Source organism: Penicillium lagena (genome assembly GCF_028827675.1).
Source record: "Penicillium lagena strain IBT 129212 chromosome Unknown utg000002l_segment0_segment0, whole genome shotgun sequence".
NCBI lineage: Eukaryota > Fungi > Ascomycota > Eurotiomycetes > Eurotiales > Aspergillaceae > Penicillium > Penicillium lagena.
In genome coordinates this window covers 5,359,510-5,382,354 of record NW_026623223.1, presented here as the reverse complement: position 1 = coordinate 5,382,354, position 22,845 = coordinate 5,359,510, and the positions used below count along the sequence as shown (strand labels likewise).

Below are 22,845 nucleotides of genomic sequence, written 5' to 3'. Positions count from 1 at the left end.
AGCCACATTGAACGGACTACATAGTTGGGGCTGGAAACCGACCTACATGTTCAAATAAGATATAATCGCCAAGTAAAAGCTCAACTGTCGGGTTATTGCACAAAGGTCTTGTGACCTCTTAAATTAGCAGCAATTTACAGTACTCCTAAGCGTATCCATTATCTTGCGCCTTCCGTAACATGCTGTGAAGTGACCCTTTCGCTGTTCTCACTTCGCCCACTTTCTCGAAGCCGAACTTGGTATACAGCTGAATCCCTGCCGGGGAGGCTAGCAAAATACCATCTCTATGAGCTTTGTCGGCCTCTTCGCATGCCCATTGCATAAGCATAGAGCCGATACCACGGCGCTGGTACAGTGGATTCACAACCACGATAGTGAGCGCTAGAAAAGGGTAAGCATAGATCGGGACGGAGAAACACAAGACAATCTTACACCAGATATTTTCATGCCGATGTATTACCCGTTCTTGCTCTGCCATGAGCATCTTGGAGACTTCTGACCATGTATCCTTATCCAGTGTCTCGGGCTCAGGATTAGGACGAAGTTCTACCTGGCCTCTCTGACTCTTATTTTGAACCGTGTTATTCAGGACAGTGTAGCCAGCAAATCCGACGGGAGTCCCGTCTTCAGTACAGATTTTGCGGAAGTTGGAACTGTCTTCTTCCAAACTATGTTTGAAATTGCATGTCATCCATCGGATTTCGTCTTCTTGGGTCTCTGGGCGAGAATGAGGGAACATTGTGAGACGAATAGGATTGTCTAGCATGGCAGGGAAGTCACATTCTCGAATCAGGCGCTCAGCATCTGAGGCTTGCACAGGCAAAAGGCGGAAAGACATCTGCAATATGTCGGCATGGAAAAAAAGTCGACGTCCTTGTCCACAAAGGCCCGTTAAAATACCAGCAGAGGTTTGCTGCCTAAACAGGTATGCGATAAGGGAAGCGGGGTCAAGATCGATCGTCAAAGGTAAATAAAAAGCGCGTCCACTTTGCTCGTCGTCCAGAGATGCGAACGAATGCAGTGCTACTGAAGAGTGAAGGCGACTTGACAGTCAGTCATCTACCCCGCCTAATAATAGACACCTGCAGCATTATCATCGATACGTTTGAAGGCCACTGGCACTAAAGCTCGGTTTCGGGTACGTGTAATGGGGGCCAGAACCTGGTTGGACGCCAAAACGGAAAGGATTCAGAGGATCTTTAGTTTTATAAGGCAGGCGAAGTTCTAATTTACCTCTCATTTCTCCCCTCAATTGCCAAACTGGAATCTACGCCGACAACATGGGACCCGTGGTCGTGAAACTCGTCAAAGGTGTCGCGGCAGGGATCGGCCTTGCATCCGAGGGAATAGCTGCCCGCAAGGCTAAGAAGGCACAGAGGACCCAAGCGGAAGCGAATAGGGAGGGCCTTACAGATGATGAATCTGAAGTCGTCGTGGAGAGGGACGCTGTCGTCGATACCCTAGAAGAGCAATGGGCCCTTGACGAGGCACAAGAAGAGCTCCAACACACCTCATACCCAGAGGACGACCCCCCTCCGTATAGTGAGGTTGTCGATGGAGCTGCTCTTGCTTCCTGGTTTGCAAGTCAACATCCGACACCCAAGGGTGCTGTAACCGCTCGTCTACCTGCTCCGATCCTTCTCCCACAGCGCAGACCGAAGGACCGTAATCGTGGATTCCTTCGCGCCTATGCGCCTGACCTGGCCCCATTTGGCATTGATCAGGCCACGTTCCTTGAATTCTTGGACACAGCCGAGAAAGGCTGCCGGGCACACCGTTGGCTGCAGGCTATCAACCTGGCTGCCCTTGTGGGCCACGCCATCCCATCTGTCGCCGCAATTGCGGTGTCAGTGGCTATCCATCAATTTGCCAACCTGACTATCGCCGCAGATGGCCGTCGGAGGTATGCATAGGAGACCAATTCATGAGAAAATTGGAGCTGATGATGATGTAGGACCAACAATTTCTTTGATCAGGCAAATGAGGAGTTCTTCCAACCTCGTGGGCTGTACTGCTTAGTCTTGACCTGGATTCCGGAAGAGCCAGATGCACCGGCAATGTCGATGGATCTCCAGTCCACTGTTGCCAAAGCCATGACCGGAGATGACTCCACCATGCTAGGGTCAAACAAGCTTAGACGCCTCCAGCAGAAGTTCAAGACGTCTGACGGCAAAAATTATGGAAACCCTTTCCCAGAGGTTGCGCCCCTCGTTTTCCCCGAGCTGGAGCAGTTAGACAATGGGGAAGACGCGGAGAAGAAGCTTCCCAAGACAAAACGACGTGTTGAGTTTGTCAAGGCCTACTTGGACAAAAGAGCTCAAGCAACCTTCGTAAGTTTTTGTCCTTGGTATACACAGGCACAATTTGCTTACCATGCCTTAGCAAGCGGAAAACCCTAATAGCCATTTGAACCAACGGCCGAAAGCGACATTTGCCTCACGTTATGCTGATCCTAACCATGCAGCTAGCAGTGGCGATCTCCTTAGCTTGGTGACCGGGGGCTATGCCAGCAGGGGTAGCAGGGGCGGCCGATGCTGCCGAGGCGGCGGCGGCGGACTGATTGGCGGACTGGCAGAGCTCATCAGAGACCCCCAGGGGCTCAACCGCGAGGCTACACAAAACGCCGGCGGGAGGGAACCTAGTCCAAGTGCCGATACCCTTATAGGCGGCGGTCTGGTTGAAATCCGCAAACTATTTGAAGGAGTAAGGGGTTCCAACTACCTCCTGAGAGCAAATATTAACATCTGCAACAGAAAGTGATATACCTTGCAATTGTGAACATGCCATCCGAGGTTGAAATGAGGGAGGCACGGGATGCTTTGGGCATGTCAAAGAATTAAAAGATATCCATGATGCTTTCTGCAACCGTCCCGTCCCGTTTAGGAGAATGAAACAGGTGGCGGACGTGGCTAATGATTACGGACGTTTGTTTGGATTGAAGAGATTACATCTTTTAAACTTCTTTTGATTGCTTTTGAAACATTTCAATTGATCCGGTCCCGCTGGAAAACTAGCAACTCCAGGAAGATAGGTAACAGGACCTAACTATCCAATTCACAGATTCGAATAAAACAAAAAAAAACTCAGTATCCTCTTGAGGGCATTGCAGTCTGGAACTATGATCGCTGGCATGTTAGTTACTAGGTCAAAGTGAATTTGTCGTGGCATCTCACAGTAACAGTAAATAGTCCCTTTCCTCCACGCTAGAGAAGGCCTGGCCCTGGCCGAGTTGGCTGCCACATAATCCAGCATTTTCAAAATGATGGAATGATATGCGCTGGGATTTCGCACGAAGGAACGAAGAGAGATCGAAGTGCCCTCGAGGGATAAATCAATTACGAGAGGAGGTCCGCAACTATTAAAGGTTAGAAATGGCAAATCCATCCAAGACAAAAGCACTTACCATTCATCGGCATTTCGTCAATCTGGGTCGAGTAGTAAAGTTCGATGTCGCGCAATATGCGGACATCGTCGCTGGTGACAAAGTTGATGGCAACACCCTTGCGACCAAAGCGACCACTGCGACCAATACGGTGAATGTAGTTCTCACGGTTGGTAGGCAGATCATAGTTGATGACGAGCGACACCTGCTGGACGTCGATACCACGGGCCCAGACGTCGGTGGAGATAAGAACGCGGGAGTTGCCCTGGCGGAAGTCCTGCATAATGCTATCACGTTCCTTCTGCGGCATCTCACCGTGCATGCTTGAAACTGTGAAGTTGGCCTCGCGCATCTTATCGGTGAGCCAGTCAACCTTGCGACGGGTGTTGCAGAAGATCACTGCCTGAGTGATGGTCAGAGTGTCGTAAAGATCACATAGCGTGTCGAACTTCCACTCCTCCTTCTCAACCGCAATAAAGTACTGTTTGATACCCTCGAGCGTCAACTCGTCACGCTTGACTAGCACACGGACGGGATCCGTCATGAACTTGGTCGTCATATCCAACACGTCGTAAGGAAGCGTGGCAGACACCACAACGACCTGGGTCGCCGGTGGCAGGTAACGGTAAACATCGTAGATCTGCTCGCGAAAACCACGGTTCAACAGCTCGTCTGCCTCATCCAAGACGAGCATCTTGATATGACGTGTGCGCAAGTGCCGCCGGCGAATCATGTCAGCGACACGACCTGGTGTTCCCGAAACAACGTGCTGGCCATAGTCGAGCTTGCGGATATCTTCGCCAATGTTCGTGCCTCCGATGCAGGCGTGGCATTGGACGTTCATGTAGTCGCCGAGGGCCATCACCACCGACTGAATTTGAGTCGCAAGTTCACGAGTAGGGGACAGGACAAGAGCTGAATCAACCATGGTCAGCACAATAACATTACCAAAATGGAGACAGACACACCCTGTGTTTCTCGCACGACAGTGTCAATGACTTGGAGGGTACTGATCGTAAACGTCGCAGTTTTACCAGTACCCGACTGAGCCTGCGCGATCGTATCGCGACCTTTGCAAATTTGAACGATGGCGCGAGATTGCACCGCTGAAGGCGATTCGTATCCGTAGGCATAGATTCCGCGAAGCAGGCTCTCTTTCAAGTGCATGTCCTCGAAGGTCGGCGCAACCGTGACCTCCTTGGAGGTGTTGAACTCCATGCGCTCTAAATCCTGTTAGAACAATTCCGTCCAAAAACACTGGTTGTCTCATACCCTCAGCGCGTCTATCAATGCCGTCTGCCATGGTGAAGGTGGTGTTTCAGTTTTGACGATGAAAAACGGAAGTTGCGACGGACTATCTCTGTCTCCAGTGGCCACCCGTCACGTGACTCTCCCGCAAAAGCTCGGGCAAGCTGCAGACCCGGTCTTTCTTCAGCACAAGCGCACCATGTTGCTCGAAGACCAGCGATTCATCCACGAAGACCTCGAGCGGTTGGAGCAGGCAGTTGCTGACCGTGCCGCTGAGGAGCCAAGAAATGTAAGTGCACCCGCTCAGGTGTGTTCGACATCGCCTCCTAACCAGTCGTTTTCACCAGATTCGAGAACGCCTAGCGCGCGACCATGAAGTCGCCAGTTTTTTGAATCGCATTGAGGAGCAGTCAAAGAGGCTCCTGGATATTTACAAGGATGCGGACGGGCTCCGGGAGAAAGAAGTGCAGGCCATCGCAACGGGCGATCAGTTCGAGGAATTCTACAAGCAGCTGGACGACATCAAAGACTTCCACAAGCGATATCCGAATGAGCCCGTCGAAAACCTCGAGAGAGCGTATAAGCGCCGCCAGCCCGGCGAGGGTGAGGCGCCGCTTGGCACGGAGATCGACAACATGTTCACCGGCGAGGAAGGATTCGGACAATACTTGGATCTGACCATGATCCATGAAAGTTATCTGAACCTTCCTAATGTCAAGCGAGTGACCTATATCCAATACCTCGAAATTTTCGACTCTTTCACGCCCCCCAACATGTTGATTAAGCGCAAGGATAAGATCTCCGATAGATACTTCCGCTACGTCAATGAACTGGCCAGCTACCTCGAAAGCTTCATCAAGCGAGTGCGACCGTTGCAAGATTCGGACAAGTTGTTTGCTGGTTTCGATGAGCAATTTGAGAAGCAGTGGTTGGCGAAAGAGGTTCCAGGCTGGACCGAGGAGAAGGCCGAGAACGGTGCCTCCGGCCCTAAGACCGAGGGAACTGGTGAAGGCACCTGGTGTCCCGACTGTGAGAAAGAATTTAAGAACGATAACGTCTACCGAAATCATTTGACTGGCAAAAAGCACATTCGGGCGGCCGAAGCTCGCAAAGCGGCTGGTACTTCCGGCGAGAAGCCATCGACACCAGCTGGTCACACCTCGTCTGGGAACCTGAGCCTGAAGGAGCGAGCGGTGGCCGAACGCGAGCACCGTGTCCGATGTTTGGCAGAAGCTCTCCAGCAAGAGCGACAAGCCACTCGGATCAACGTGGAACGGAGACAGGGCATGACCGAACGCGAACGTCAAATGGAACTTGACGCGCTGATGGCCGAGCCCGAGAGTTTTGGCGGCGAGGGACGTGCTGGCGATCAGTCCGACGAGGATGACGAAGAGCGCATCTACAATCCGCTGAAACTACCCCTTGCCTGGGATGGGAAGCCCATTCCATACTGGCTTTACAAACTGCATGGACTGGGCGTGGAATACCCGTGTGAAATCTGCGGCAACTATGTCTACATGGGCCGCCGGGCTTTCGACAAGCATTTCTCCGAGGCCATGCACATCTATGGGCTGAAATGCCTGGGGATTACCTCGAACACGAACCTTTTCCGTGAGATTACCCGGATTGACGATGCCGTTCGCCTGTGGGAGAAGCTTGAGCAAGACCGCAAGAAGGATAGAGATTCGCGAGACAACGTGGTCCAGATGGAGGATGCCGAGGGCAATGTGATGCCCGAACGGATCTACCTCGAGTATGTCTACCCCCTCTGTCCCTGTTTATATGGTATCTATTTGCTAACGAATTGCAGTCTTCAAAAGCAGGGCATTCTGTAGACGTCTTCTATTCACGTTTTGTATCAAAAGCTTGGAGTTCGGTGGTATATCATGGTCTCCCCATCCATTCGAGGGTCAGGATGGTTTTTGGCTGGAAATCCCAATAGTCCCAGGATACTATCCCACGGGGCATTTCCAATTGATTTTCAATTCCTTCACTTCTCGCTTCTGGCCGTAGAACAATTATAGATCTCACGTGCTTACGTGAAACCCGCGCGCGCCGATTTCGCGTTCCACTATCTGCCCACCATTTTCGATCTCTAAAAAAACGGTGCTCACTTCATGCCCTTCAAGTTCGCCCTCCTGTGCGATCTTCTCTCCAGCCTCGAGAAGAACAAAATTGCCAAAGCAACGACTGCAGCACGAAACAATGACCCGGATATCCGTACGGTCAATCAGTGGTTCATCCAGCATGAACGACGGATCCATCATCCCGACACAGACAGGCTGGCCCTGCTCTCGTGCATGTTCCCCGAGAGACGAACGGACCGAGTGTATTGGTTGCAGGCAACCTCCCTAGTACGGGTTATTGGCCGTTGTCTATATCTCGGATCGTCACGCTTGGCAGATCTTGATCGATGGCGTGTATCCGGCGGCCCTGATCTGGGCCAGTGCGTGGAGAATGTGATGCAACAGGCCGAAAACCATATTCAGGACCACGCGGAAATCACCGTTGAGGAAGTCGACCACGCCTTAAATCTAATCGCATCCCGATGTCGCTTCTCTGGCCCTTCTGTTTATCGTCAGCACACTGCCGTTCAGGTGGAAGAGGCTCTTGCCCCGTTATACCGAAAACTGAGTAGCCGAGATGCCAAATGGCTCACGCGCATGATTCTGAAGGACTACTCTCCCGTTTGTCTACCACAGCAATATACCTTGAAAAGGTTTCACTTCTTGCTTCCGCAGCTCCTTCAATTCCAGGCCTCCTTCGCCGGAGCATTGGATATGCTCGTCTCCAACCCAATGAATCATTTCCCACCCCGTCCAGATCCGACTCTTGCTGCAACCCTGACCTCGCTAGCTCTACAATATCTACGCCCTCAAATGGGCTTCAAAATTGGACGACCCGAATACTACAAGGCTCGGAGCATCAAACATTGCCATCAAATGTCGCAGGGCAGGCGCATGAGCATAGAGAGAAAGTATGACGGGGAGTATTGTCAAATCCACATTGATCTTACAAACAAAAAGAATCCTATCCAGATTTTCTCGAAAAGTGGCAAAGATTCCACTGCGGACAGGTCAGGCATAATTCACGTTGTGGAAGAGTCACTTCGAATCGGACATTCAGACTGCAAGTTCTCGCAGCGTTGCATTGTTGAAGGAGAACTCCTAGTATGGAGTGATAAGCACGGCCAGTTCTCGAACTTCCACAAGCTGCGTCGCTTTCTCCCTCGTTCTGGGACCTTGATCGGTGTTGAGAATGATTCTCCGTAAGTTGTTCCGGCCATCCAGCCTAATATACACTCTCTGATGAACATAGACCGCAACCATATGAACATTTAATGATCGTTTTCTTTGATATTCTGCTTCTTGATGACGATGTCTGCCTGGCGAAGCCACACCGACTACGACGATTACTTCTACAAGATACGATCCACTTAATACCAAACCGAGCCGCTGTCTCTGAACAAAGAGTTCTAGACTTTGGTCGGCCTGATAGTCAGCACCAGCTGCAAGTCAGCTTTGCTAAGGCTATCGCTCAACGCTGGGAAGGATATGTATTGAAGGCTTGTGAAGAGCCCTATTTCCCAATGTACTCCTCAGGTGTGGATAATGCATTCGGTCGATGGATCAAACTCAAAAAGGACTACATCCCTGGTCTGGGGGATACACTTGACCTTGTCTTGCTCGGTACAAGCTACGAGTCGCGAGATGCCGCCGCTTTACAACACCATGGGAAATTGCAGTGGACACACTTCTTCGTCGGCTGCCTTCTCAACAAAGAAGAGACCCTACAGTCAAGGAAACTTCCTCGTTTCAAAGTTGTCGACGTGATCGACCGGCATTGCATGCACATCCAAACCATGAAAATTCTGAACGAATATGGCAAGTTCTATGCCTGCAACCCTGACTCTTGCCAAAATTTCAATTTCGAATATGGACACGGAAATCTTCCAGCTATTTCAATGCTTTTCAAAAAGCCCTTCGTCGTGGAGATGATGGGCAGTGGATTCGAAAAACCTTCTGGTGCTCGGTATTTTACCCTCCGGTTTCCGCGTGTTCTCAAAGTTCATATGGATAGACCGTTTGAGGATGCAGCATCATTTCGAGAACTGCAACTTGCAGCAGAAAAGTCCCGTGCTGTACCTGCCGAAGACCTGTCCCAGGAGCGAGAGGAGTGGTCGAAGCGCTTAGAAGTTGGCAGTGGACTCAATCAATACATTGTGAGAAAATCAAGAAGCTTTTCTTCTGCGAGCTCTTCGAGCGCATGGCGGGTATACTCTCCAACGCCGTCTAGGTCTTCTGAAGTATCAAATGATGCCAACGAGTTCCGATACTCACTTCCAAGGATGGAGGATGAAGCAACGAAAGACGATGGGTTTTTGCATGTCTCCAAGGAGAATACTGCTTTCGCAGCAGTGTATATTGAAAAAACTACTTTACCAACCCTTCCTGATACCTCTGCCAACAAGCATATCCTGAGTGAAAATGCAAATTTGTCAATGCGCCAAAAGCACAGCCAAAAAGAATCCGAGCCTGGCGCTCAGTCCTCCAAATTTGGAAACTGGCGAGCTGAGAAGCCAACGGAGACGCAATCATCCAATCATTCCAACTTCTCACAGGCAACGAGTCTGATCTCTGTTCACCAAGGACAACTTCAAGCACAGCTTGATCGCGGAATTTGTGTTGAAAGCACCCAAGCCACAAAACGAAAGCGAACACCGCCTGTGAAATCTCCACTGCTCACAATTCCAGGTTACATGCCTGATAACCCTTCCGATCAAGATTTCATGACGCCGCAAATGAATTCCTTCAATGCTGCACACGCCTGCAACAGCAGCCTCCATCAATTCTTAGAGAGTCTGGGATCTGCGAAGACTCGCTCATCGCTCCAATTTTCTAATCCCTATGCGGAGGCAAACGACATGGCATTCGGTACAGTCCTTCTTGACACAACCAGTACGCCTTTGGGACAAGAACTTCACAAAATTGGTAAAGCTCTATCTGATATGCTGCACAGCGGCAGCTCATTCCTCCCTTCTAACGGGAGAATCTTCATTTTGGATTCACGCATCATCAAGTTGGATATAGATGCTGGGGACCTTCGGTTTTGTCTGCGTGAGACGTGGTTGAATATCGCGCACGGGTATTACTATGCTTGTCTGATGTGGGGACCAGAAAGGACATATGGTCAGAGATCATCGGATGGGCACGGTCCAGTTGAATCTTCTCGGTCTCAATTGAAAAAGCACTACTTTAGCCGTGAAGTCCGGCCCGCGCTGTCAGTCAGCTTTGACAAAGTGGAGATTGCTGCGTTGGGAGAGTATGTATCGATAGAACCGCTTGTGCACATTCAGCAGAAAGAGTATATACGCAGAGAATATTCTTGAATAAGACTGTGATTCATACAGGTCCAAAAGGAAGTCATCAGCGTCATGATTTGCCGTCACCTTCAACGCCTCGCTACTTAGACAGGTAATGGGGAATATGTAATACAAGCGCTAGGAAAAGTTCAAGTGCAAGAATCAGTTAGCCGGCATCCTCCCTTCTTGCCCGTACATCTCTCATTAGCGCCTTCGCCTCCTCCACCTCGATCCCATACTGGCACAATTCATTCGCCAGCTGATCAGCACGGTCGAGATCGCCATTCCGTAGTGAATACTGAGCGAGCCACAATCGCGCTTTGCACGTAGTGGCAGTGACGGCTGTACCCTGCCAGGTCTCCTCGGCTGTTGAATCATCATTCTGGACACCGATTGACGAGCCTCGATCTCGTTGTCGCCGACGGCGCCGTGGACGGGAGGGCATGTCCGTATCTTCATCTCCGGAATGGGCGGTCTCGGTATCGCTGTGGGCGCCGTGTTCCGAGGCAGACGAATACTCCTCTTCTGAGTTTTCCTCGCCACCCACGGGGGCACCACCCATTTCTTGTTGAAGGGTGAGTTCCATGTACGCTGCTGCCTCCTCTTCATCTTCAAGACGTTCGTAAAGAGTGGCGATCTGGTGCAGTGTCTCGGGGTCGAGGATTTTGCGCGTTGTGGGCGACCCGGGACTTGCAACAGTACCCGGCTGGGTTCCATCCTCCGCGTAGTAAGAGCCAGCCACTAGGGCACGCTTGAGTGCTTGAATGCTCTGTTCAATGCGGCTCATCTTCGCATAGCATGACCCGACAGCCTGCCACATCTTCGGATCATATGGATGCAGCGCGGCAGCACGTTCATAATAGAACAGGGCGTAGTGTGACATGTCAAGAACTTCGTAGGCCTGACCGAGACCGTACCAGGCGCGGTAGTCCTTGCGATTGACATCGACTGCGCGGCGGTACGACTCAATGGCGGTGTGTGTGTTCTTCATCTCGATGTATTCGTGGCCCATCAAAGTCCAGGCGGACAGGAAATTGCGGTCAAGAGTCAATGCGCGTCGGAAGTACATGACTGCTTTTTCGTGCTCGGACTTGAGAGAGTAGTAATTGCCCACAACGCAGCAGGTTTCTGGGCGGAATTTATCCGTCGCAGTCGCAACTTGAGCGACAAAAGCAAGTTGCGGCCGCTTGTTCATCACGTAGAGAATGTTGGAGAAGTGGTCTAGACTGTCGAGGCGATGTGGTGATTCTTCCAAAATTTCCGTGAAAATGTCGGATGCTCTTTCGAGCTCTGGATTGTCATTTGTTAAAATCATGCCCTGTGGAATGCATATCAGGGCTTTCATACCTTTTTCGTGATAGTAGAGCAGAGCTCGTTGTGTTTTGAGAAATGCACTACGAGGAAATATGTCCTCAAGCTCCGTCAAGGCCTGGTATGTGTCGCGCGTTGCCTGGTACAGCTCTTGGCTGCAATAGACGTGGAATATCAAAGTCATGATGTTTTGCGGCAGGAGGTCGACAATTTGTCTTAGCTGCATCACTGTCAGTCTCAAATGTCCCATTGAAAGTTCCAAGAACTTACATCTTCAGTGCTCCCCAAGAGATCGTTCAATTCTTGCCACGCACCCCAGTGAAACGGGTTCTGGTGCACACTCTGAATGAGCCACTTCTTCGCCAGCTCTTCATTGCGCCCCTTCAGTAGGATCACCGCATAGAGGTATTCTAGCCATCCCTGGCCCCGGTCAGCCAAGCCCTTTGCGCTCCGCTCCGTCAAACAGCCTTCCAGTCCTCGAGCGAGATCAGCGAGTTCCCGGTTGACTGCCATCCCGCTGTCTGACGGACCCAGCACCATTTCCGTTTCCTCGTCTTTCCGCTTCTCACCGGCCAGATACTTAGCATAGAGAGCCAGGAATAGAGATTTTTGACTGATCTTGGGGTATGGGTTTTTAGGGCTTTGGCTCTTGCCGAGAAATGGAGAGGCTTTGTCTTTACCCTTTGTCGACGTGCGCGGTTTTTTTGATTTTGCGTTTGGAGTTGTCGTAGAAAGAGGAACAGGGGATATTGTGGGAGGGAGGAAAACAGCTGCGCAGCGGTCGTATTCCCGTGTGTCGAAGTAGGACTTTGCAAGCAGGTACTTGTGGGCTTCTTGGGCTTCCAGTGCAGCTTCAATTGGATCTTGTGAGCGTAGATAAGGGTTCGAAGAAGGTCCAGGGGGGTCCGTTATGTCCATGGGCGATTCGAGGTCTGTGTCTTCGTGATCCAGCTCCGCAAGTGAGTCCAGCATTTCGGCAGCCCTAGAATGAGGCTTGTGAGATAGTGAGGACGAAAGCACAACACACCGAGCCATACCATTTTGAGGACTGATACAGACATCGCTCTGACGATTGAATCGCCGCAGCCTCCAGCCGGAATCGCAGCTCTCGGATATTGTCTTCGTTGAAATCCATGGCTGCAGAGCATGCGGGCAGCGCCGCTTGAGAGGTCACAGCTGCTAGGAGTCTGTCAACACACTTCGAGGTATTGTGATATCTCGTATAGTTCCAAAAAGAGACTGTGAGGGTGAAATGTGCGGTGTTGGAGTTGACCAGGGCAACAGGGCAGGTGCGGGACAATAACAAACAAACGGTGCAAACAGTACAAATACGCCAAACAGTCTCTGCGGGGGGAACAATGGGTTTTGAAAAACGGAAGGAAGGGAAGATCGATCTTTCTTCCAATTGCCCTCATTTTCCCTGCACAATCATCATGGCTTCTACCACCAAACGTGCCGACTTCGAGGCTGTCTGGCCTGGCCTGGTCAAGGATATCCTGGCCCACGCCCAGCGGTACAACCTGCCCGCCAATGCGATGGAGTGGTTCGAGAAGGTGGGTTTAATTTCCAATTGGAATCTGTGAAGCCCACACAGCCACTAATGGAGTGTCACACGATAGTCTCTCAACGCCAATACACCCGGTGGCAAGTTGAACCGTGGGCTCTCCGTCCCCGACACCGGTATCGCGCTTCTGGAGCAGCCCCTGAGCGAAGAGCAGTTCAGTCACCTCAGCATCCTAGGCTGGCTGACGGAGCTGCTGCAGGCATTCTTCTTGGTTAGCGACGACATTATGGACAGCTCCATCACACGCCGCGGCCAGCCTTGCTGGTACCGGCAAGAGGGCGTGGGCATGATCGCGATCAACGATGCTTTCATGCTGGAGGGTGCTATCTACCAGATCCTCAAGCAGAAGTTCCGCTCTCACCCATCTTACATTGACCTGGTGGAACTGTTTCTCGAGACGACCTGGCAGACGGAGCTTGGCCAGCTGTGTGATTTGATCACCGCTCCTGAGGACAACGTCGACCTCAACAATTTCTCCATGGACAAGTACATGTTCATTGTCACCTACAAGACGGCCTATTACAGCTTCTACCTACCGGTGGCTCTGGCAATGCACTACCTGCAGCGGGCCACCCCGGAGAACCTCAAGCAGGCTCACGATATCCTCATCCCTCTGGGCCAGTACTTCCAGATCCAGGACGACTACCTGGACAACTTTGGGGATCCCGCCTTTATTGGCAAAATTGGCACCGACATTCAGGATAACAAGTGCTCATGGCTGGTCAATCAGGCTATCCAACGCTGCACCCCGGAGCAGCGCCAGGTGCTGGACTCTGCCTACGGCCGCAAGGACAAAGAGCAAGAGGCCAAGGTCAAGGCCATCTTCAACGAGCTTGAGCTTGAGAAGCTCTACAAGGACTATGAAGAGAGCGTCGTTGGCGATCTGCGGGCCAAGATCGCCGCCGTGGATGAATCCAAGGGCCTGAAGAAGGAGGTGTTCGAGGCTTTCCTTGCCAAGATCTACAAGCGCACCAAATAGATTTTCTATGTCTGGGGTATAGAAAAATGTCTTACGATACCCGTGACTTGTGTTAGCGAGATCGTCTGTCTATACAAATGAACTAAATATGTTTCTAGCGATAATGCAATCTATTATTTTCTGAATTAGTCCCTGTTGTGCCAGCAATATGTTTTCTCTTATGGATTCCATACCTTTTGTACCATTTTGATAACAACAACGGGGTAACTGGTCGAGTAGTACTAGTTACTCACTCGACACGCAGGTCGCGAAATCCGCACTAAGAAGAAGGCCCGCTCGAGTTCAGGGTCAGCTTAAATTTTGGCGAGTGCATTGAAACCACTCTCGGGCCACAGGGATTCGAGTGGCTACTTGGGATCACTGAAGAGATCAGCGTCGGTAATGTGGGAGAGGGCACTATTCCATAGCCTTTATGGTGCAACTCCCAAACGGAGAACATTTTTACATCGGTCTTGATATGTCGTATCTCTATCGCATCCTTAATTATCAACCGCGATCTCAGTCCAAATTTCACTATAGAAGTTAGCCAGTTGTTTCCATGATCTGCATTACTATTATTAGAGAGGTTTTGCTATACATGATAGTAAGCGTCGCATAAGCAATTGCCAAGAATCTCCCAATGACGCCGAGTATGTTTCTACAAGTACGAATGTGGTCCCCACACTTGACACCCGTATACCCCTATTCCGCTCTCAGAAATACAATATGGCTCAGCCGCGTTTCACGAGTGCAAATATGCTCGCTCTCCCTGCCACCGAGCGAGTTAGAGGCCATTCTGAATCGACACAGCCCCATCAAATTTTCGCCCGCCGTATTTACCTCCCCCGGTCCTTGGGGGGCCGTATTTAGTGCGACACTTCAGCCCCCACCAGCGTAATCGGTTCATAGCTGGCCCCTTCGAGATTTGAAAGGCTCTGGGGCTGAAGAACTTAGTCCTCCTCCTCCTCATCATCCTCTTCCTTCTCATCCTCCTTCTCATCCTCCTCCTCATCCTCCTCAAGCCTGAAGAGCCCACCAGCCTTGACACCTTCGCTCCCTGAAATGATGTGTTCGGGGAAATCGAACCCGACATCATGAGCCCGCTGCTCGTATTCTCTCTGCTCCTACTGCTATTCCGCGATGTGTCCGCCCTCCTCGACGAGAATAGCCTGTTTCGCTCCGACGAGTACTCCCAGGGTGAATTCGGCTCGTGGCCGGTGCATAACTACCGGTCTAGTGATATCCAAGGTCCTCTCCTCAACTACTGGAGCCACAGCCGCGCCTGCGACGATGGCAAGTATACGCTACTCACGCCACGAGGCGCAAGCGTGAACCAGTCCGGGCCCACAATCGTGGACGAGAACGGCAACCTTGTTTGGTTTAAAGAGTATGGCAGCACGTATAATGCCAATGTCTACCAGTACCGCAATGAGAGCTATTTGACCTTTTGGGCTGGTAAGGATGCTTTCGGTGGCCGCGGAGATGGGACTCTCTACATGGTAAGGCCGCTCGACAGATGTATGGATAGTGGAAAACGGACTGATTCGGATTTAGCTCAACAAGCACTATGAGGAAGCATACAAGATCCACGGCGCCAACGGCCTTCCCGCGGATCTGCACGAGTTCCGGATTACCAGCAACGACACAGCTTTGTTGACATCGTTTCCCCTAGCCCCCGCCGACCTTCGGGAAGTAAATGGGCCTGAGAACGGCTATATCTGGGACGGGGTATTCCAAGAGGTTGACATCGAGACGAACGAGCTCCTATTCGAGTGGCGGGCGTCGGAGCATTTTTCATTCAAGGAAAATACGCGCGGTATCGCAGGCGGGAAGACCAAAGACGCTCCGTGGGATTTCTTCCACCTCAACAGCGTTGATAAGGATGAGCGCGGCAATTATCTCGTGTCATCACGATACATGGGCTGCATTGTATACATCGACGGCCGCTCGGGCGATATCATTTGGCAACTGGGCGGGACAGGCAATTCCCTTACGGATCTGTCTGGCGGCAACGCTACCAATATCAGGTTCCAGCACCACGCCCGATTTCAGCCGAAATACAACGAGGACAGCAAGCGCGCAATCACCCTCTTTGACAATGGCGGGGCCGGCGGGCTCTCTAAAAAAAGACCGAGTCGAGGTTTGTTTCTGGATATCGATGAGATGGATATGACCGCGATGGTCCGGCATGAGTACTGGAATCCGATTCCCGTTAGCATCAGATCTCAGGGTTCGGTGCAGGTGTTGGACAACGGCAATGTGCTACTCGGGTACGGGTATGACGCTCTGTGGACCGAATTTAACATGGACGGTGAGGTGCTCTGCGATGTGCATTTCGCACCGGAAAAGGGTTTTGGTAGAGGCGGGGTCATTTCATACCGGGTTTCCAAACATAACTGGGTAGGACTGCCTAAAACGAACCCGGATATTTCCCTGTCGGACAACGAGATCGCCGTGAGCTGGAACGGCGCTACCGAGGTGGCTACTTGGGTCCTGGAAGGGACGCACAAGTCCCACAATGAGCGTGAAAGCCGTCTCTCGGCCGATGGAAAAGAAGATTCGAACGACAAATTCACTTTCATCTCTGCAGTCCCGAAATCTGGATTTGAGACCATCTTCAACATCCCGCCGGGCACACCTCACCGCACACTCCGTGTCGTTGCACTCAACAGCACGGGGTATCCCCTAGGAGTGTCAGGTTCCCTGAACTGGGATCCAGAGCAGGCCAGCTACATTGTCGTCGGTGGCGAGAGCGATGGTGACGATGCAAAGATACGGTCGGTCTTATTCTTCGCCATTGGGTTCCTATCCGCTTCATTCCTGGCCATCTGTCTGTGGCTCTTGGGCACGAGTTCCTGCTGCGCTGGCTTCAGGCAACAGCTCCGCAGTAAACTCGGAGATCAAGAGGCTGGGCGTGGAGAATGGAAGCCTGTTGGCTTGTCAGAAGATGACATCAACGAACTGAATGATCTGTCGGGTCTGTCTGATGAGGACGAGGAAAGGGGCGGCACAGTCAGATCCGCGCTTTTGCGCAAGGAAGGAGGCGAGCTCTAGTCCTTGTGTCCTGCAGTGGGTGAGGCATGGCGTTTTCCATTTTAGAGCCAGTGGTGGTATATTCCTCTCTGTATTTTACGATGTGATTGATTGTATACGTATTCATAGAGCCAACGCGATTGTTCATTTTATTTTCTTATGGTTAGAATATAGCCAGACAAAGGAGTGAAGACTGGTATTGCCCGTCACACCTCGATAGGAGAAGGGCGTTTGTTCCTTGCTGGGAACCTCCGTGCATGCTCTGTTCATTTAAGCGGTGACCGGGACCGGCAAGCGCTTGAAGCCACCCTGGGAAGCAACCTCCTGCTGCAGCTGAGCCATACGCTTCTGGTCACCAAGCGGGTCAGTGGAATCCGCATCGAGCGTCCAGGACAGGTAGTCGTTCGTGTAGTTGGGCACGAATCCCGAGTCAAGGACACCGAGACGCTTTCCGTAGGCCGTCACCTTGTTCCAGTCGCGCTCGACATTCTTCAAGTCACGACTAAAGTAGGCGAAGGAGCGCTCGAAGATCTTGCGGTTGACCGGGTCCGCCATGATAGGCTTCATATCGACGTACTCCTCGTACGCGGCGGCCGGGTCGGCCAGCACGGCGTCCGTGGCACGCTTGACGGCGCGCATGAACTTGGCCACTTTGTCCGTGTTGGCGGCCAGGAAGGCGTCATTGGCGATGTACAGGATTGAGCAGAAGCAGCAGCAGCCTAGCTCGGCCAGCTGGTCGATGCGCAACATCTGCACGTCGGTGCGAGGGCGGCCCTGGGAGGCCAACCACTCTTCCAGCTCGACCATCTGCACGTTCTCGAGGCCGATGCCCGCGTCAATGTCGCCGCGAATGATTGCTTTGGTCACGTTCATCCCGCATCGGACCGCGGTGTAGTCATCGGCTGTCATGCCGTAGTACTTGGTGAGCTCGTCGATTTGGATCTGGGTCGTCAGTTTGATATGTACATCTCGGTAAAGTAATTGAACTAACCTTGCCAAATTCACCGACGTAGCCAATTCGCTTTCCCTTCAGGGTGCGGAAGTCCTCTGTGATCCCACTGGACTTGAGGTACACGACGCCGGTGAAAGGCTCATCGAGCAGCGAGCCAATGGATGTCACCGGGAAGTTGCGGGCTTTGGCCTGTACAATTCTGGGTCAGCGTGTCCTAGATTAGCAGACAACGATTGGCGCACCGCCAGCGTATGAATCATGGCCTTGAAGCCCATGTCGACCTTGCCGCTGCCGATGATCTCGGTGACATCGGAGGGGTCATTGGGCTCCAGAAGGGCCACCTTGAAGCCTTCCTCTTTGAAGTAACCTCTGGCCTGGGCGAGGTACAGCGGGGCGTGGTACGGGGTTGCGTGCCTTGAAGAGCGACATTTAGCTACTGAGAAGACAGATCTATAGAGTCAGCATACCAGTTGGTCAGGAAGGTAATCTTGTCCGTGGCCATCTTGGAGTTGTTCACGACTGTTTGAGTCTTCCAAGTGAGTCAGTATTACAGAGACAAGGGCATCCTATCTGTTCTCTCCCCAGAAATCAACCTTCAACGTGGTCAACTCCCAGAAGCAAAACAGACTGAATGCAACAAAACACAAAGGGGAGGGGCAATCAAAGTCACGCATGTCCTTTCGCTAGTATTGTCTAGATCAAGTTGTGACAGTATAATCTCAGAACGACGCGTCCGCCGCCTCGACCTAGACTAGCTCTCTCGAGAAAAGAGAGCTCATTCGGAAGATCAAGGCCGCAGACGACGCCGAACACCTGTCATGCGTGCGCAGTGACTGTTATACTATGTACGATACCTTGATCCACGAGAAACCATTGTAGCGAGGGACCCCGTCCTGCGACCTCTCCCGGAGGACAATCCTCCAGAGGGAGGGTCTACTAGGACCTGCGTGGCTCCATTGAAGAGAGCCGTACCGAAGGTAAGGTAGTAGAGTTCTGGTAGAGCTGGTGGAAATGGAATTCTGAGTGAAAAGCACGAGAGGGGAAGAAGGAAAGCGGGAAAAAGAGGGCGATGGAGGGGTTAAATACGTGGGGGGTGGACTCGGAATGATGTGATGCTGAGGTATTTCTCTACGTCCTTGATCGTTACTCTGTCGTTATTGTGGACCTCACAGGCTCACCGAGACGCTGCAACGAAAACGATCAGCGGCTCCCATTGGTAACTCTATTCCAGTCCGGGTCGATCGGATGGTTAGTTCCTTGGCAGCAACAAATCCCCTGGGCTACAACTAGAAGACATTGCATTCGTGCAATAGTGACTAGACAGATATTACCAATGCGAGTACATTTCTCACCCTCGACCCGAGGGAGAGATGACGGAAATAAACAACACAGAGGCTTCAAATGCAGTAGCAATGAGCAGCGGAAATAGCAAACAAAAACAAAAATCCAAGTGAAGTGAGCAATTACAAAGGGTCGTCGGTTTCGGGATGGAAGACAGAAGGGACAATGTGACAAGTACAAATAACGGCCATTGAGATGAACAGCAAGCGAGAGTCTTCCAGACGTTGGACGGATGGAAGAGTCTCAAGCCTCCGCTGCGGGACTTGCCTCCGCTGCGGGACTTCCCTCCGCGTGACGATTGCCGTTGATTGAGATGCTATCCAGCGGGGACTGAGCACGCTCAATAGACTTACGAGTCCGTAGGGTGAGGGGGTAGAAGTGGTCATCCGGTTCCTCCTCCTCACTAAAAAACTGGATCAGTATGAAGTCTTTGAGTGAAGAAAAGGACACTTACGGGAGCTTCCATGCAACGTAGTCCTCGGTGGTTAGTCCCTCTCGGCCCTCTTGAAGGGAAGCAAAGTCTCCGGGGGTCATCATGCCCGAGCGATCGCGTGGAGAACCCGGGACTGAAAGAGGACGTGAGAGCTTATGTTCAGTCCCTCCGATGAAGTCGGCATAATCCTCGGTGCCATCGAAGGAGGAAGGATAGGCTAGCAGAAATATGAGCAACAGAATTAATAGTGAGATTAGGAATCATACCTCTCCGTAAAGCCAATTGGCGAGCCTTGACATATTCCAGGCCCATCCGCTTCCAGTCAAGCAGATCGCTGAGCCGCTCCGTGCGGTTACGCTGGTTAATCCGCTGGCGTCGGCTCTTCAAAGTGAAGTTAAACATGAAATCGGTCAGTTGGTTGACCGAATCGTCGACGCCCTTGGAACGACGATCCACAATATAGATACCATAGTCGGACGAATTCTCGATCAACTCCTCCATATAGCATCCAAATCCGGACAGGTTGGTGGTGATGCTTGGAACGCCCATGACGGTGCATTCGGCGGGGGTGTATCCCCAGGGCTCGTAGTACGAGGGGAAAACTCCCAGGTGCGTTCCACGGACAAAGTCATCATAATCCAAAGGCAAAACCGGGTTGGACGAGTTCAGGAATTCAGGATGGAAAACAATCTTCACTCGGTCCGAGGAAGAGTTGAACAGCTCGACTCGGCGGAGCTGGTTCAGAATCGGATCCTCCGAGTCGTTGATCATGTTGTGTGTCACGATCGGGGGCAGGCCGTGCCGCTTCATGGCGAAAAGCCGACGGCGCAGCAGCACACGATCCTGGCTGGTGATGAGGTCCTTCTCGTCGGGCATGTTGTCTCCTTCTCTCCAGGACAGACAGCGCTCGTACATCCGCTTTCCGATACCCTGTTCGATGTTCTCAATCGTATCGCGCAGGGACTTGACCACCGCCTGTCCCTTGAGCGACTCTACTGTCAACGAAGACGTCTGCGCTGGCATGATGATAAAGGCCACCACGGTCGTGGTCGACCCACTCGATTTGAGACGGTGGTTGAGGCGGGCCAGGCCCTCGATGAACATATCGACACCCTTGTTGCGGAACTCGTACCGACCAGCGGTAAAGAGATAGAGCGTGTTATCAAGGTCAAAATTGTTGTGGCCATAGAAATGGCCGCGGACGAAGTCATTGATTTTCTCCTTGGCTTGCGAGTGCAGGTTTTGGAACTCGTGCATCGCAGAGAACTTCTTGACATTCAGCCCATTTGGCAGTACTCCGTCGGGTTTGCGCTTCAGCAGATGTTCACTCTCGAACGCGGTGATGTGCGAGACCGTCGTGAAGACGTCTGCGCTGTGGGCGGCCGCGCGCTCAATACAGTAGCGGTGGTAGATCCCCCGCTTGCCCGCCTCGGCATCCACATCGAAATACTGGAGGTTGTTATAGAAGTCAACAGACCCGGCGCACAGGTACCGGCCGAGGAGTGTTGCGTGAGTGGTAAAGATCGTCGTCACATCCATATGGCGCCTCTTGGTCAGTGGCAGCGCCACGCCCGCCAGCCATTCGTGGAAGTGAGCTACGACAGCGCGGCGGCGCTCATGGGCCAAGTACTGTAAGTCATTCAGGGTCAGCCGCTATTCCTCATCGACGCCGGGTCCGACAAACCTCTCCTAGGAACCACGCCACCAAATATCCAAAGACGATGGCTTCGTTGGTCTCATGGTCGGCGGCGGGGGAGGGAATCCCCGACGCATTCCACAGATCGCCCTTCCACTCGTCCAGCCAGCGATACCCGGTGCCGGTATCGATCAGGAGCACCCGGGGAGCACCCTCGATCAGCCAGCGCCCGTAGAGGAGGTCAATACCGCGGTCCTTCATAGACTGGATGGTCTCGCGCATGGCCGGACTAGCAGGCGTGAGTTCCTCGACCTCGACCATGGCGGAGGCCCGGTTCAGCGGGCCGATCAGGGTGTATCGCTCACCATACTCGGCGGTCGTCACCGGGGCCTTGGACTTGAGTACGGAGTAGATGCCACCGACGCGGTTAGCGACTTCGGTGGCAATCTCGAAGAGCATGTGATTGCGAACATCACGACGGGTAGGTTCACTCTCGTCGGCCATTATGACAGAGAGGGGGTGGGAGAAGGGAGGGAGCGACAGGGGAGAGGGAGCAGAGACTGACTGAACGGGCCGTGGAGCTCTTTCTTGAGCTCTCGGTCTGTGCGGGGGGAGGGAAGAGAAGTGGGTCTATCTGGGGGCTGGGCCAACGAACTTGGTTTCCCTCCCTCAACTGGCTTGGGACATGACCTAGGTGGTGGATCACCCCTGTCCTAGGTACGTCCGGTCTCTTGCGTTGTTCTCCGGCCTAGTCCCAGTGGTTATCCGGAAGGGAAGCTGCGAACACGGTGCGACAAGAAGAAGTCCACCCGTGTCACCCATTGAGGGCTACGCCACTCCTGACCGTTGGCTGTGTCGGTCAACTTTTTTGGGATAGTCCTATGGTGCCATAATACGAGTGGCCCTAATCAATCCCCAAACCCTAAACGCCTCAGGATCGAGGACAATCCCAACACCAGCACCAGCGGAGAGCGATGATTGCAAGAAGCGAGAAGCGCGTGTGGACTACATATGTGGAAGTCTCATAACCATAATTGCAGTGGGCATGCATTCATTACGCACTCCCAGGGAGATAGAGTCCTCGTAGTCCCATGACCATGGAGCGGTATACTTCCGTAGCTTGCTAGTCTATATGGCTGGAATGAAGGCTAAGCAGCACGGCGGAACTCCTAGGTTGGCTGTCCGTGCAACATTTAGCAACTGGCCCAATGGCATTGTCTGCAATTGCGAGTTTTCAACACATCTGGCAACCTTAATGGCCAGTGCCGCAGTCCCCTGAGGGGTTCTACACCTTATGGTCGGACCCATACAAGACATGGGAACACGTGCGCCATGCTCCAGGGGGGAATCCCGCATGGAATCCGCTGCGTTCAGCGGTTCCCGGCATGTATAGCTCACTATTTCAACCACGAGTCGAAGCAATAGCGAATTAGCCTTGGTTCCGCCCGTTTGGTTCTACTGGCGTTGAAAGAGTAGATTCATAGCTACGGCTCTTGTCACGAAACAAAAACACTACTAGTAGGGTTGCAATGCTTAATTTCAACATGTGAGCAGCACTGCGTACATAGATCGGGGGCAGCTGTCAGGGACGTCACCCTCTGGCATCGTATCGCTCCAGTACACTA

General features: G+C 52.2%; 10 protein-coding genes across 10 annotated transcripts; 5 read left to right on the top strand and 5 right to left on the bottom strand.

The window, feature by feature from the left end:
* Nucleotides 1-145: 145 nt before the first annotated feature.
* Nucleotides 146-739, bottom strand: N7510_005023 (GNAT family N-acetyltransferase; the record flags this gene model as incomplete). Its single annotated transcript, XM_056976949.1, has 2 exons — nt 146-381; nt 433-739. The coding sequence occupies 2 exons, from the start codon at nt 737-739 to the stop codon at nt 146-148; spliced, it is 543 nt and encodes a 180-aa protein (XP_056836905.1).
* A 541-nt stretch (nt 740-1,280) lies between these two features.
* Nucleotides 1,281-2,840, top strand: N7510_005022 (uncharacterized protein; the record flags this gene model as incomplete). Its single annotated transcript, XM_056976948.1, has 4 exons — nt 1,281-1,903; nt 1,955-2,330; nt 2,383-2,703; nt 2,754-2,840. 4 exons carry the CDS (start codon nt 1,281-1,283, stop codon nt 2,838-2,840), a joined length of 1,407 nt encoding a protein of 468 aa, XP_056836904.1.
* A 495-nt stretch (nt 2,841-3,335) lies between these two features.
* On the bottom strand, nt 3,336-4,685 carry N7510_005021 (ATP-dependent RNA helicase eIF4A; the record flags this gene model as incomplete). Its single annotated transcript, XM_056976947.1, has 4 exons — nt 3,336-3,355; nt 3,404-4,297; nt 4,351-4,605; nt 4,655-4,685. The coding sequence occupies 4 exons, from the start codon at nt 4,683-4,685 to the stop codon at nt 3,336-3,338; spliced, it is 1,200 nt and encodes a 399-aa protein (XP_056836903.1).
* A 144-nt stretch (nt 4,686-4,829) lies between these two features.
* N7510_005020 (SF3a splicing factor complex subunit PRP9) lies at nt 4,830-6,465 on the top strand (the record flags this gene model as incomplete). Its single annotated transcript, XM_056976946.1, has 3 exons — nt 4,830-4,919; nt 4,978-6,383; nt 6,441-6,465. 3 exons carry the CDS (start codon nt 4,830-4,832, stop codon nt 6,463-6,465), a joined length of 1,521 nt encoding a protein of 506 aa, XP_056836902.1.
* A 282-nt stretch (nt 6,466-6,747) lies between these two features.
* Nucleotides 6,748-10,019, top strand: N7510_005019 (ATP dependent DNA ligase domain protein; the record flags this gene model as incomplete). Its single annotated transcript, XM_056976945.1, has 2 exons — nt 6,748-7,898; nt 7,949-10,019. 2 exons carry the CDS (start codon nt 6,748-6,750, stop codon nt 10,017-10,019), a joined length of 3,222 nt encoding a protein of 1,073 aa, XP_056836901.1.
* Nucleotides 10,020-10,158: 139 nt separating this feature from the next.
* Nucleotides 10,159-12,438, bottom strand: N7510_005018 (anaphase promoting complex subunit CDC23; the record flags this gene model as incomplete). Its single annotated transcript, XM_056976944.1, has 4 exons — nt 10,159-11,282; nt 11,340-11,523; nt 11,574-12,285; nt 12,341-12,438. The coding sequence occupies 4 exons, from the start codon at nt 12,436-12,438 to the stop codon at nt 10,159-10,161; spliced, it is 2,118 nt and encodes a 705-aa protein (XP_056836900.1).
* A 298-nt stretch (nt 12,439-12,736) lies between these two features.
* erg20 (bifunctional (2E,6E)-farnesyl diphosphate synthase/dimethylallyltranstransferase) lies at nt 12,737-13,846 on the top strand (the record flags this gene model as incomplete). Its single annotated transcript, XM_056976943.1, has 2 exons — nt 12,737-12,856; nt 12,923-13,846. The coding sequence occupies 2 exons, from the start codon at nt 12,737-12,739 to the stop codon at nt 13,844-13,846; spliced, it is 1,044 nt and encodes a 347-aa protein (XP_056836899.1).
* Nucleotides 13,847-14,919: 1,073 nt separating this feature from the next.
* N7510_005016 (arylsulfotransferase family protein) lies at nt 14,920-16,879 on the top strand (the record flags this gene model as incomplete). The annotated part of the gene is made up of 2 exons (XM_056976942.1): nt 14,920-15,324; nt 15,380-16,879. The coding sequence occupies 2 exons, from the start codon at nt 14,920-14,922 to the stop codon at nt 16,877-16,879; spliced, it is 1,905 nt and encodes a 634-aa protein (XP_056836898.1).
* A 249-nt stretch (nt 16,880-17,128) lies between these two features.
* On the bottom strand, nt 17,129-18,312 carry N7510_005015 (NMT1/THI5 family protein; the record flags this gene model as incomplete). The annotated part of the gene is made up of 4 exons (XM_056976941.1): nt 17,129-17,800; nt 17,850-17,999; nt 18,053-18,224; nt 18,278-18,312. 4 exons carry the CDS (start codon nt 18,310-18,312, stop codon nt 17,129-17,131), a joined length of 1,029 nt encoding a protein of 342 aa, XP_056836897.1.
* A 1,082-nt stretch (nt 18,313-19,394) lies between these two features.
* Nucleotides 19,395-21,724, bottom strand: N7510_005014 (Glycogen synthase; the record flags this gene model as incomplete). The annotated part of the gene is made up of 4 exons (XM_056976940.1): nt 19,395-19,554; nt 19,606-19,801; nt 19,851-21,213; nt 21,269-21,724. 4 exons carry the CDS (start codon nt 21,722-21,724, stop codon nt 19,395-19,397), a joined length of 2,175 nt encoding a protein of 724 aa, XP_056836896.1.
* Between the last annotated feature and the right edge of the window lie 1,121 nt (nt 21,725-22,845).